Source organism: Phyllostomus hastatus, unplaced genomic scaffold (assembly GCF_019186645.2).
Source record: "Phyllostomus hastatus isolate PE091 unplaced genomic scaffold, TTU_PhHast_1.1 phas_contig_65, whole genome shotgun sequence".
Classification (NCBI taxonomy): Eukaryota; Metazoa; Chordata; class Mammalia; order Chiroptera; family Phyllostomidae; genus Phyllostomus; species Phyllostomus hastatus.
Genome location: NW_025333932.1, coordinates 1,622,187 through 1,634,944, shown reverse-complemented (window position 1 = coordinate 1,634,944; position 12,758 = coordinate 1,622,187). Strand labels below are relative to the sequence as shown.

The window sequence follows — 12,758 nt, the reverse complement described above, 5'->3', positions numbered from 1 at the left end:
GTAACTGCTGTAACAAAGGGAAATATAGAAGCCATAAAAAGTCACTCACCTCAGCAGAATCATAAACGCTTTATAAAATGAGTGAAATTTGAGCAAGAACTTAATGGAGTAAGAAGCTGGCAAGAGGATATGTGAGATATGAGAGAGAGGAAAAGGAAGGGAAATCACATAGAGCTAGTCCAATATTCTTGGTAAGAAGCAATAAAGAAGGAGTGAGTAGAAATGTTAGGTCAAAAAGTATGAAATTTCTATTTTTACAGGTTAAAAGTAATTGGATATAGGCAGTTTCAACCTAATGAAAGCAAACACATACTGGAGGTAGAAAAATATGGAAATTACTTGAACAAAAATGATAAAAAAGGGCATACAAGAGTTTTTTTTTAAAAGAATCTTTTAGGTTTAAAAGTTTTACTTGATTTTAGAAAAGAAATGAATTTTGACTCCAGTTCAGTTGGTGGGGTAGGTAAACGCTGTGCTCACCTTCTCTCATAGCTACATCAAAATTACAACTAAACTACAGAACACCCACCTGAAGACTAGCTGAACATAAGTCCTATAACTAAGAATACAAAAAAAGCCATGTCAAGACTTAGTAGGAAGGGTGGAGATGCTGATTGTGCACACCCACTAGTCACTAGTGACTAGTGCCAATTAAAAATCAGGAGGGATATCTCAGCTGCAGAGGTTCCCTCTAAGGAGCAAGGGATCCAGCCCACATCGGCTCCCTATCCCAGGACACCAGTACAAGAAAGAGAAGTCCCCATAACTTATGGCTATAAAAACTAGTGGCTGAGTGACACATAAAGTAGAGTGTCCCAGGCTTTTATTTTTCTTAAGAGAGAGAGGGGAAGGGAGAGAGAAAGGGAGGGAGAAAAGCATTGGTATGTGAAAGAAACATCAATTGGTTGCCTTTTATATGCCCCACTGGGGACCTAGCCCCCAGCTCAGGCATGTGCCCTGATCAGGAATCAAACCAGAGACCTTTCAGTTTGCAGGATGACATTCAACCCATTGAGCTACACCAGTCAGGGTGGCATTATTCTTAAAGGGCCCATTACTTTTAAAAGGCCCATGCATGAATTTAATTGCTGATAGACTCACTCATTCTAACCTCTGGGGCTGGAGCAGCAGCTTGAAAAGCACGATGGACAAATGGGGAGGAAATAAATTGTGGCTGCAGAGTAAGGGCTGGAGGGGCAGCTATTTCCCAGGTAGAAGTGATGGCAGAAGCCATTATTCCTTTGCTGAGCCCTCCCATACCTGAGTTTCTGTCATCTTGGCTAACACTGTTCACCCCACCTTGATGATTCAGAGACCTGACTCACCAACTTGCAGGCCCACTAAAGCCATTTCCAGTTGCTTTCCCATATCTCTTGGCTCATACTGAGGATTTTTCTAAAATCTCTCAAAGGTTCACAAGCCCCAAACAAGTAACATCTAGCCTCAGCATGCCATGTACCTCTTGCTAAGTAGCTCCAAACCTGAAACTAGCAGCAGTGGCCTCGAATCACAGCTTAACTTCATCCAGGCTGCTCCAAGAGTAGCAGAAGCAACAACCATCTACAGATCACTTCGTAGCTCATACCAGGTGGCCCCAGGCAGAGCAAAGGCAGAGGCTGACGTCAACCTGCACCAGAGCCCTTCTTCATAAGAGACCCAGAACTAACACATCCAGTGATCACTTCAGACCATACCAGAGCACCACACAACTACCTCCAGAAACAACAAACCCAAAGGGCAGACTCAGCAGATACCAGAGCCCCTTCAGGCACCAAAGCCTAGCTAAAGCAAATCTTGCTCTTTGGGGTCAGTCCCTGTACAACAGCTTCTCCACTGTAGTCACAGCTAGTGCTCAGCCAATCAGCTTGAAGGTTAATCCCTCCCACTTAGGTGTCACAGAAACCAAGGCTCAATTGCAACAAGAGGGTGCACACAAGCCACACAAGGGATGCATGTGGAGCACTCAGCTCAAGTAACTAAGGAGACTGGGCCCCTACTAAATAAGGCCAATCTACTAAGACTAGGAGATATATAGCAGATCTATGCAGGATGGCAGTCAAAATGAGGAGACAAAGAATCATGTCCTAAGTGAAAGATCAGAACAGAACTCCCCCCAAAAAACTAAATAAAATAGAAACAAGCAATTTAACACAAGCAGAGTTCAAACTTTTTATAAATATGTGTAATGAAACTGAACGAGAACTTTAACAGATTAAAAAATGTAGAAGTAAATACAAAACATAAATAAAATTTAAAAATTAAGAATACATTAGATGAGATCAATAGTAGATTGGATGGTATAGACTCTATACTATCGAGGATGGAATCAGAGATTTGGAAGACAAGGTGGCAGAAAACTCCCAATCAGAACAGCAAAAGGGAAAAAAAATCTTTAAAAAATGAGGGTGGTTTAAGGGTCCTCTGGGAAACATCAAGCATAACAACACTGGAATCACAGGGATACCAGAAGGAGAAGAAAAACAGCAAGGAATTAAAAACTTATTTGAAGAAATAATGGCAGAAAACTGCCCTAACCAGGTGACCTAGAAGCCTAGGAAGCACAGAGTGCTTCCAAACAAGATGAACCCACAGAGGACTGCATGTAGACAAATCATAATTAAAATGCTAAAATTTAAAGGCAAAAAAAAAAATCTTAAAATCAGCAAAAGAAAGGCAGTTAGTTACCTACAAGGGAGCTCCCATAAGACTGTCAACTGATTACTCAACAGAAACTTTGCAGGCCAGAAGGGACTGGCACAATATATTCAAAGTGATGAAAAGCAAGGATATACAACCAAGTTTGTTGTACACAGAGCAAAGCTATCATTTAGAATCTAAGCATAGATAAACAGCTTCTCAGACAAGAAAAAGCTAAATAAGTTCACCACCACCAAATCAATAGTATAAGAAATGTTAAAGGGACATCTTTAAGAAGAAGGGGGAAAAAAGATAAAAAATGTGAAGAATAAAATAGCAACAACTACACACCTATCACTAAATCCTTTAATATTCATGGATTAAATGTTCCTATCAAAAGACAGAGGGTGGCTGGATGAGTGAGAAAAAACAAGACCTATACATATGCTGGAAACTCACTTCCAGATCAAAAAACACACATAGACTGAAAGTAAAGGGATGAAAATAGATATGTCATGCAGAGAGAAACAAAAAAGCTGTGGTAAGCAAAACTTATATCAGACTTTAAAACAGGGGTGTCAAACTCATTTTCATGGGGGGCCACATCAGCCTCATGGTTGCCCTCAAAGGGCCGAATGTAATTTAGGACTGTATAAATGTAACTACTCCTTAACTAGGGTCAAGGAGCTCAGTGCTGCTGCCAGGTAGAAACAAGGTGTCAGTGGATAAAACAATGTGGAGGGCCAGATTTGGCCTGTGGGCCTTGTGTTTGCCACCTGTGCTTTAAAACAAAGGCTATAACAAGAGACAAAGAAGGGCCCAACAATTTCACTTCTATGTATTTATCTAAAGAAACTCAGAACAGTAATCCGAACAGACATATGCATTACTATTTGCGCTGCAGCATTATTTACAATGGCCAAGATATGGAAGTAACCTAAGTATCTACTGATAGATAAATGGGTAAAAAAGAGACTTATACACAATGGAATTATTACTCAGCCATAAAAAAATGAAATCTTGCTTCTGCAACAACATGGACATAGCTAGAAGGTATTATGCTAAGTGAAATAAGTCAGACAGAGCAAGTTAAATAGCATATGATTTAACTTATATGAGGAATTAGAAAAACAAAATAAACAAACAGCAGAAACTCATAGATACAAAGAATACTTCAATGAATGCCAGATGGAAAGGGAGTTTAGGGGAATAGGTCTAAAGGGGAAGGGATTAAGATGTGCAAATTGCCGTAAATAAAACTAGTCACAGGGATGTAAAGCACAGCACTGGGAATATAGTCAATATTGTAATAACTATGTGTGGTGTCAGATGGGTACTAGACTTATTGAGGTGATCACTTTGTAAGTTATATAAATGCCTAATCACTACATTGTATACCTGAAACCAGTATAATATTGTATGCCAACTATGATTGAATAACAAAAAATTCTTTAAAAAAGAAATTTATTTCATAATGCTTATAATACTATCATAGTTAGATTATCCTCTAAACCTTTGTGAGATACTTTAGTAGAACACAACTTACTGTATTTTTCAGACTATAAGATGCACTTCCCCCTGCAAGTTGGGAGGAAACGGGGGTGTGTCTTATAGTCCGAATGTAGTTTTACATTTACATTGGTGAAGTATTATGTTATTTATGTTATTAAATATTTTACCACATTTTTTGCTTCAAAATTTTTTTTCCTATTTTCCTCCTCTTAAAACCTAGGTGAGCTTTACGGTCCAAAAAATACGGGTAATATATAGGAAGAAAGGTATAGTAAACAGAATTTTATACTGGTAATCAAGGATCCTAAGAATTAGAAAATGCTGATAAAAAAAAAAATCAAAGTAGATCTAAACAAATGGAGGGACATATTGTGTGCAGGGATTAAAAAAATTCAACATAGTAGAGAGGTCAATTATCTCCAAATTAATGTACAAGATTAATACAGCAACTACAAAAACCCAAGCAGTTTTTTTGTAGATACAAACTTATGCGAAAATGGACATGAAATAACAAAGGTCTGAAAATGCTGAAATGACTCTGATAAAGAATAAGATGGGAGGACTTAATTTGTATCGGACATTAAGGCTTATTATATAGTTAATATCAAAAGAGTGTGGTGCTGACAGGGGCATAGACACATAATGGACCAAGGCAACAAAACAGAAATCAGAAACAGACCCACACAATGGCACAAAACTAATTTAACAGTAATTTGGCAATGATTTCATAGATGATGCCCAAAATACAGGCAACAAAAGAAAAATAATAGATAAACTGGACTTCAAACTAAAGAATTTTTGTGCATCAAAGGACACAATCAAGAGTGAAAAGGTAACCAACCCACAGAATGGGACAGCAATTTTCAACCTTTTTTACCACATGGCACACATAAATTAACTACTAAAATTCTGTGGCACACCATAAAAGATATTATAATTTTTGCCAACCTGACAAAAAAAATAGGTATAATTTTGATTCATTCGCACTGCACAGCTATTGTTATGTTGGCTATTGCCACTGTTTTTTATGGGTTGGCTAAAAAAGTTCATTTAGTTTCTTCCATAAACTAAAAGACACATAATAACTTTACTGATTTGGATATTTTATGGTGGCTATCTTCCACATGGTATAACATTTACTGTTTTCAATTAATGTCTCAATTTGATCACTCTCAACTCCTACTGGTCTACCCAACCATGCAGCATTGTCCAGCGAGAAATCTCCAGCATGAAACTTCACAAACCACTTTTGGTATGTTTAATCAGTCATGGCACCTCCATACACTGCACAAATCTTTTCTTGCATTTCAGTTGCGTTTTTACATTTCTTGAAATAATAAAGCGAAATATGCTGAAAGTGTTGCTTATTTTTTCCATCTTCAATATTAAACTGGCTACACAAAAATTTATCAGTTTTCACTTTTTTTAATGCATGCTGTCACAATTGACAGCTGTCACAATTCAATCTAACAAAATTTTTTTCAAATGAAGTTAAAGACAACTAAGTGCTACTAGGGCCATCTTATGAAAAAAAAATGAACAATCTTTTTTGGCCAACCCATATTAGACAATCTACAGGAAAAGAGGTCAGTGCCCCTTACTAAATAGTTAGCTTTTGCATGTTTTAAAAATTCTTGCAGTATACCAGTCTGCCATGGCACGATGGTTGAGGATCACTGGAATGGGAGAAAACAATTGTAAATCATGTATGTGATAAGGAATTGATATCCAGAATATAAACTCCTACAACTCAATAATGAAATTCAAACGATCCAACTGAAAAATAGGCAAAGTACTTGAACAGTTATTCCTCCAAAGAAAATAAACAAATAGCTAATAAGCAAATGCAAAGACACTCAAAATTAATTATAAGGGAAATAAATATCAAAACCAAAGTGAGACTGCACTTCACACCCACTGCTGTAGATATTATCAAAAAGCAGTAACAAACAAGCATTGGTGAGGATATGGAGAAATTGGAACCCCTGTGCATTGCCAGTGCCTATGTAAAATAGGGCAACTCTTGTAGAAAATAGTACAACAATTCCTCAGAAAATTAAATACAGAATGACCATATTAGCCAACAATCCAAACTTGTGGGTATGCACCCCCCAAAATGCAAACAGGACTCCAACAGAAACTGCACACCTATTTTCCAGCTGCAGTATTTACAAGTGTCCTCTGATGTATGAATGGATAAACAAAATAGAGTATACACATTCATAAAATTGAATTATTATTCAGCATTAAAAAGGAAATTCTGACACACATACAACATGGATGAACCTTGAAGACACTGTGCTAAGTGAATAAGCCAGCCAAGAAAAGTTACATATTATGAGTCCATTCATATAGCCTTGAAATAACAAAACTTAAGATGGAGATAGATCAATTGTAGTGGCAATAGCAGGGAGGAGAAAAAGAGGTGAATATGACTACAAAAGGTTAGCAAGAAGGAAACTTACGGTGATAGATTGTTTAACATCTTGACTTTGGGGGTACACACAAACTACACAGGACAAAACTGCACAGAAATGAATAGAGACACACAAATGTGTGCACATAAAACTAGTGAAATCTGAATAAAGTCTGTAGGTTTTATCAATGGCAATATTCTGTTGTGCTATGAATGTACTATATCACTAGCTGAAACTGGGTGAAGAACATATGGAATTTCTCTGTATAATTTTTCACAACTGCATGTGAATCAGAAATTGGTTTAACTGTTTAAAAAATAAATGGGCAATTTATTTCGGACCTATAATTTTTGAATAAACAAAGATAATCAAGTGAAGTCAAGCAATACCTTCTTCCATGGATTTAGTGAAGTTACACATAAGAGATGACAGTCCCTTCAGACAACCTGCCACGACAGGTAGTTTGGGCTCCCTTACTGTTGATGTCATCTAAAAGGAAAGTTTTAAGAAATTACCATTAAAAGACAAAAATACAACCAAAAATATGGAAGCAGAATATCATCAAGTTTACATACCTGGGTCTTAAGCTCACCCAAAAAAGCCCGGAACAGTTTTTCCGAATGATTTATCATATCACTAGGATGAACTTCCCCTAATACTCCTAGGAGTTCATATATTTTTTCTAAAACTGAAAAATAAATTTTAAATAAATAAAGGTCTAAAATAACATTAAAATAAGTTGAATAAACAAAAATGTATGAGACGGAAAATGAGAAGATGTTTAGTTTAAAAATAACAAAACATATAAAATATCTACTTTTATGTACTAGAATCTTTCCTGATAAGTTTTATGCAAATCTAGTATTATAAACTAAACATTTGACACATATTATGAGATTTATATTTAAAGAAATCATGTTGTAAAGATTAAAATTTTTATAAGCAGAAGTCTTCACACACTGTTTTTGACATATATGTAAATACCCTGGTAGAGACAAACCTAAGTTTTACATGTAAAATTTTTAATGTAAACTTGTTAAAATATTTTAAAATAACACTTTAATGCATCTCACCTGTATCTGGTATTTTTGTTTTCAATGCAACTTCTCCGTAGAATTTGCTAAATAATTCCCCAACTCTAAATTCATCCATGAGTCTAGAGCTTCTCAAAGTCTGAAGTAACTAAAAGAATACAAATAGGCATCAACTACCTAAGTCCACATATAGCAAAGTTCCAGAATTATGTGTCTCTAGGGGATTTATGTTTAGTCTCTCAGGACTTGTATTAGCCAGATTATTTGGGAGGTAGAGGGTAAGGATGGTGGTAAAAGAGCACAGGAGAGTTTCAAAAGGGAAGAAGGTATAAACTTATTTTTACTTTCTCAAGAAACCAGTAACACGAGTGGAACCATTCTCTTTGAGGCACTTAAGAACAGACCCAAAGGAATTCCAAAACAGAGATGCAAAAAGATCCATGTAAAAGAGAGATGAGAGTGGGAGTGAGTCCCAATGGTCACTTAAATACAACATACAGACCCATTCTCATGGGAAGGTTTTAGGAAAAAACTCAGAGATGTCATGAGGTGAATTCTGATAATTCTTAGTAATTTTAAGAGTAGGGATAATGAAAGTAGTAGAGGAGCAGTAAATTTCTCAGTTATTTTTCCCTTTCATTCCCTTCAAAAACCCAAATACTTCCTTTGCTACCCAGTAGTCTGAGAACAGAATATCAAGGTCTTGTTAAGTGATGATTGCAAAATGTGCACCTTATGCACACATGAGTGTGTTTTGAGCCTATTCTCCAATATCTCCCCCCAAAACTCCAATTTTCAGTTTTTTTTAAGTTACATGTTTAATATAAAATGCATGCACTTACAAATATAAAATTACCTTAATAAGAAGGTCTAGGGCTGGAATTTTACATTTAGCAGCTTTATCTTTTATATAAACACTGGTACAAGTATTCTAGGTTTTAAAAGGGAAAATATCAAAAAATAAGATTTAAAACTATATCTCCGAGAGGAACAACATCAATTTATAACACAATTTAATATTTAGCCGTTAAAATAATACACAGTATATAAATATACAGATTAAAGATTACTGAAAACACATTGATGTAATATGCAATGGTAATAATATCAACAACAAACAAAAAACACAATACAAATGGAAACCTCAGCAGGATAAAAAAAGAGAAGAAAAATAAAAATCACTCCTCCTTATATACTTCCCACAGCACTTGTTGCCACAGATCAAGAAAGAAAGAACAAAGAACAAAAAAGATAACTAAAGCAATTCAGAGAAGAATGTCTGGGGCTCTATAGGAAACAGAGTGTAATGAAAGAAGCAGGAGCTTTGGACTACAGCAACCTCGCTCCAAGACTGGGGTGGGTTTCTTAACTTCTAAACCTCATTTGTAAAACTAGAGAGATGAAGAATACTTAAGAGAGATTTGGTAAAAATTAAACGACAAACTGCATATTAAAGAACTTTGTAAACTATGTAGAAGTATTCTACAAATGTTACTCTTACCCTTTAGACAATATTTTTAAATATTAAGATTCCAATCAAGAAAGATTAGAAGTCAAAAGAGAATAAAATCAAAACCTATTTTAAAAGACTAATTATCATTAAAAGCATTTTATATATTAAAGCTACTTATAATTTATAAAGTAACTTTCTATAAATTCCTCAAATTGAATACATGCTTCTTCATCAAAACTTAGCATCAAACACTAGAAGCAAATTTGGGACCAATAAAAACAACTTACCTCAAGATGTGGCACTTGTTAAAAGTATAAATAAGTCTAAGAAAAAACAACTTAATTTATGGTTACCAGTTCCATAGTAAGCTATGAGGAAACCTTGCAGAAGGCAGATTTAAAGAAAATGGGAGGTACAAGACATGCAAACTTTCAGACTGTTGTCAAAAAGAACACAGGAACTATAGGAAATATGAATTTTACTCTTAGGAAGAATTCTTTAAAGTCATTTTTTAAAGTGTTCTAAAATCTTCCCACAATTTAAAAACCCAACTTATTATAACTTCTTATAAAAAGCATTATCAATGCTCTGTGCAAAAAGTTATCAAACCAATTATAAAAGTTATCAAAATAGTTCTTGACATGTGCCTTGGCTTATTAAATATAAAAAAAATAAAAAATAAAACAGCCCACTTCACTTCTAACACAATCAAGCAAAAATAAACTCCCCCATGAGAAAGGAAGAAAATAAAAATCCAAGTTTAATTTACACCATAGATTAAAATGAGCCCTGGCTGGTGTGGCACAGGGGATTGAGTGGTGGCCTGAGAACCAAAGAGTCAGTGGTTTGATTCTCAATCAATGCACATGCCTGGGTTGCTGGCCAGGTCCCCAGCTGGGGGCATGCAAGAAGCAACTGATTGATGTATCTCTCACACGTTGATGTTTCTCCCCCTCTCTTTCTCCCTCCCTTCCCCTCTCTCTAAAAATAAGTAAATTAAATTAAATAAATTTAAATAGAATAAAATGAATGTTGGTATATCGTGAGATGTTTTTTTCCTCCTTACCTTAATATCAAGAGAATAAGGTATAATCTTCTGGCCAATTTTTTCTAAGAAAATACATAAGAATTTTAGGACTTCTTCTCGACAATCACGAAACTATAATAAAAGAAATACACGTTGTAGTAAATATGGATAAGAAAAAGAGTCACTCCAACATAACAGAATATACAAGAAAAGCAAAATGAAATTTTTCAACTTACTTCATCAATGCTAAGTGATTTCCGAACGAATACAAGCAAACCGAAATCTTTGGAAAAAACTAAGGAAGTCTGCAATGCTGTACAAAAAAAAAAAAAAATTTAAGGTAACACAGCTACAGGGGAACAATCTATAAACTCACCCTAAAGGAAATGCATGTTTCTCAATTCAGCTTTTTAAGTGATGATATGCTACCCTATGGTTGCTGTGTTTAGAGAAGAAAAACAGGAAATTCTAGATGATGTTCCACAGGGATGCATGGGTACCTCATACCTGTAAAACTGCTCACTTTAAGAGGCAAATGGAATTACGGTTGTTAATCAACTGATTTTAAAATAGAGAGATTATCCTGGATTACCCATGTAATCACATAAGTGAGTCCTTGTCCGTGGAGGTAGGAAGTGACTTGGGAACACAGGAGAGCAGGAGAGATTCCAAGTTTAAGGTTTACTTGACCCCCTATGTACTACTGGCTTTGAATATGGAGGATGGGGGCCTGTGATAGAAAAAACATGGGTGGCTTCTAGAAGCAGGAAATGTCAGGGAGAAAAAAGGTACCTCGTTCTACAACTGCAAAGACCTGAATTTTGCTAAAGCCCTAAATGAAAAAGAAAATGAATTCTCCCCCAAAAGCCTGCCTGATACTTTGGTTTTAACTTGGTAGAACCTGTGTTGACTTCTGATTACAAAACTGTAATATTACAAACCTGTGTTACTTTAAGCCACTAAATTTAACAGCAGCAATAGAAAACTAACACACTCCTCTATAATTTCTCAAGTGAAAGGACATACATTGAATATTCAGAGTAAACTTAGAACTGCATTATAAACAAGTTACTAAAGGTACAACAAAGAATCCTACTTTAGAAACACTGAGGCTAGAAAGAATTTACATAATTCTGTTAGTCTTTAAGTTTTTCCCCATTAATATATCCTTGACAATATATAGGTACTATGTACCATCTTGTTTAAGGTGTTGTTCACATTATTTCTCCACTAGATTCAGCAAGGACCCCTAGGAAGAAAATCTCACCTATCTTTTAATTAAGAGGACACACCAGGAGAAGTTCTGCATACTTTTGTTTTTAAAACAGAATATTGTGGTTTTCTAGCAGTCTATTTTACAAGTACAAAAAGAGGAACTTTTACTCAAAGAGAAAAGGTTTTCATCCAGGCATTGCTAAAAAGTTAAAAGAACAGCATGATTTTTCAGTTATATTTCTGCAATGTTTCTCAAAAGTAGGAACAGCAATTATAACTATTCGGAAATTGGTGAGTTTAGGCCAGATTAAGGTGATCTGGCCTTCCTCCCGTTCTTTCCCATTTTGGACAGCAATGGTTGATAAATTTAGGGCATTTTCACCAAGTTGTTCTACGGTATCTGTCCTCTGGTGTTTTAAAAAAAGTATGACAAATCACTTTTTATACACAGCCACAGAAATTATGGTGACCCATAATCAAATGTCTGGACTTCGAAACACTTGGAAAAACGCTGGGCTGAAACTCTGGTCCAACTCTAAACCTATAAAAGCCACAGACCTCGGCGCAGTCCCACCGCGACGGATCCGGTAGGATACCCACCCAGAACCGCGGGGCTGGTGCTTAGCACGCACTCCTGACCCAGGCCCCGAATCAGCTGATGACTGGCCACCGCAGCGCTGTAACGGTCCGCAGTGGACAAAAATTCTTGCAGCTGCAGCAGGGAACCCTGCACACCAGACCTAGAGTCAGCCATGACGCCCAGCCTGGACCAGGATACTGCGCCCGCCTTGCCCGGACCGGAAATTTCGCCAGCACGGAGGCGGGGCTCGCGGGTACGGGGGCGGAGCTCGCGGCGGCAGTGATACTTTCGCGGGATGGTCTTCCTGATAGGAATACCCCGCTTAGACGTGAGCTTATTTATGTCAGGGTTGTGAATTCATATTGCACAGAATGCACTTAGCATCCATACATCGAAGCTTAGAGAGAAACAGAAACCCAACGGTGTGAGGTCCGGAAATAGACCGGGAGGACAGTTGGTGAATTAGAGTTGACTTACTAGAGGCACAAAAAGAAAAGCTAATGTCTCTGACCGAGATCTACAGTTTGTCCCTTGATAAAGAGTGAAAGTGCATTTGGACTGTCTTTAAAAGTAAAAATGCTTAAGTGATAAAGAACTATTCTAACCTTGGCCAGCGCTGCAGCCAAGATCTACTCTGCAGAGAACAGAGTCCAGTTGGACTCCCCAGATTTCCCGCGAAACAGCGGTCCAACACTGGGTCAGACCATCTGAATGGAAGGGGGTACCGAGCGAGGTCTGAGTCGGCTTTCTGCGAAGAGCCAACGAAGGTCGTTCAGTCCCCCCTCTCGGTGGGCAGTGGAGCCTCCCATAGGCGGAGCTATGCGAGAGTGCCTCTATGATTGGTGGGGCTCCACCGAAAATGGTGACGACACTGCTGCTGGCG

General features: G+C 36.9%; 1 protein-coding gene across 2 annotated transcripts in view; it reads right to left on the bottom strand.

The window, feature by feature from the left end:
* Window positions 1-12,070, bottom strand: part of PRKDC (protein kinase, DNA-activated, catalytic subunit) — a 199,660-nt gene extending 187,590 nt beyond the window's left edge. Inside the window, exons 1-7 of one of the 2 annotated variants that reach the window (XM_045849401.1) lie at window positions 11,896-12,070; window positions 10,317-10,393; window positions 10,120-10,212; window positions 8,457-8,531; window positions 7,640-7,748; window positions 7,142-7,254; window positions 6,956-7,055 (exon numbers count right to left, since the gene is read on the bottom strand). In XM_045849401.1, the coding sequence (XP_045705357.1) occupies window positions 6,956-7,055; window positions 7,142-7,254; window positions 7,640-7,748; window positions 8,457-8,531; window positions 10,120-10,212; window positions 10,317-10,393; window positions 11,896-12,049 (721 nt within the window). In that variant the 5' untranslated portion in view covers window positions 12,050-12,070. The remainder of the gene's footprint in view (window positions 1-6,955; window positions 7,056-7,141; window positions 7,255-7,639; window positions 7,749-8,456; window positions 8,532-10,119; window positions 10,213-10,316; window positions 10,394-11,895) is intronic. The other variant, XM_045849402.1, reaches the window with a different exon arrangement.
* Between the last annotated feature and the right edge of the window lie 688 nt (window positions 12,071-12,758).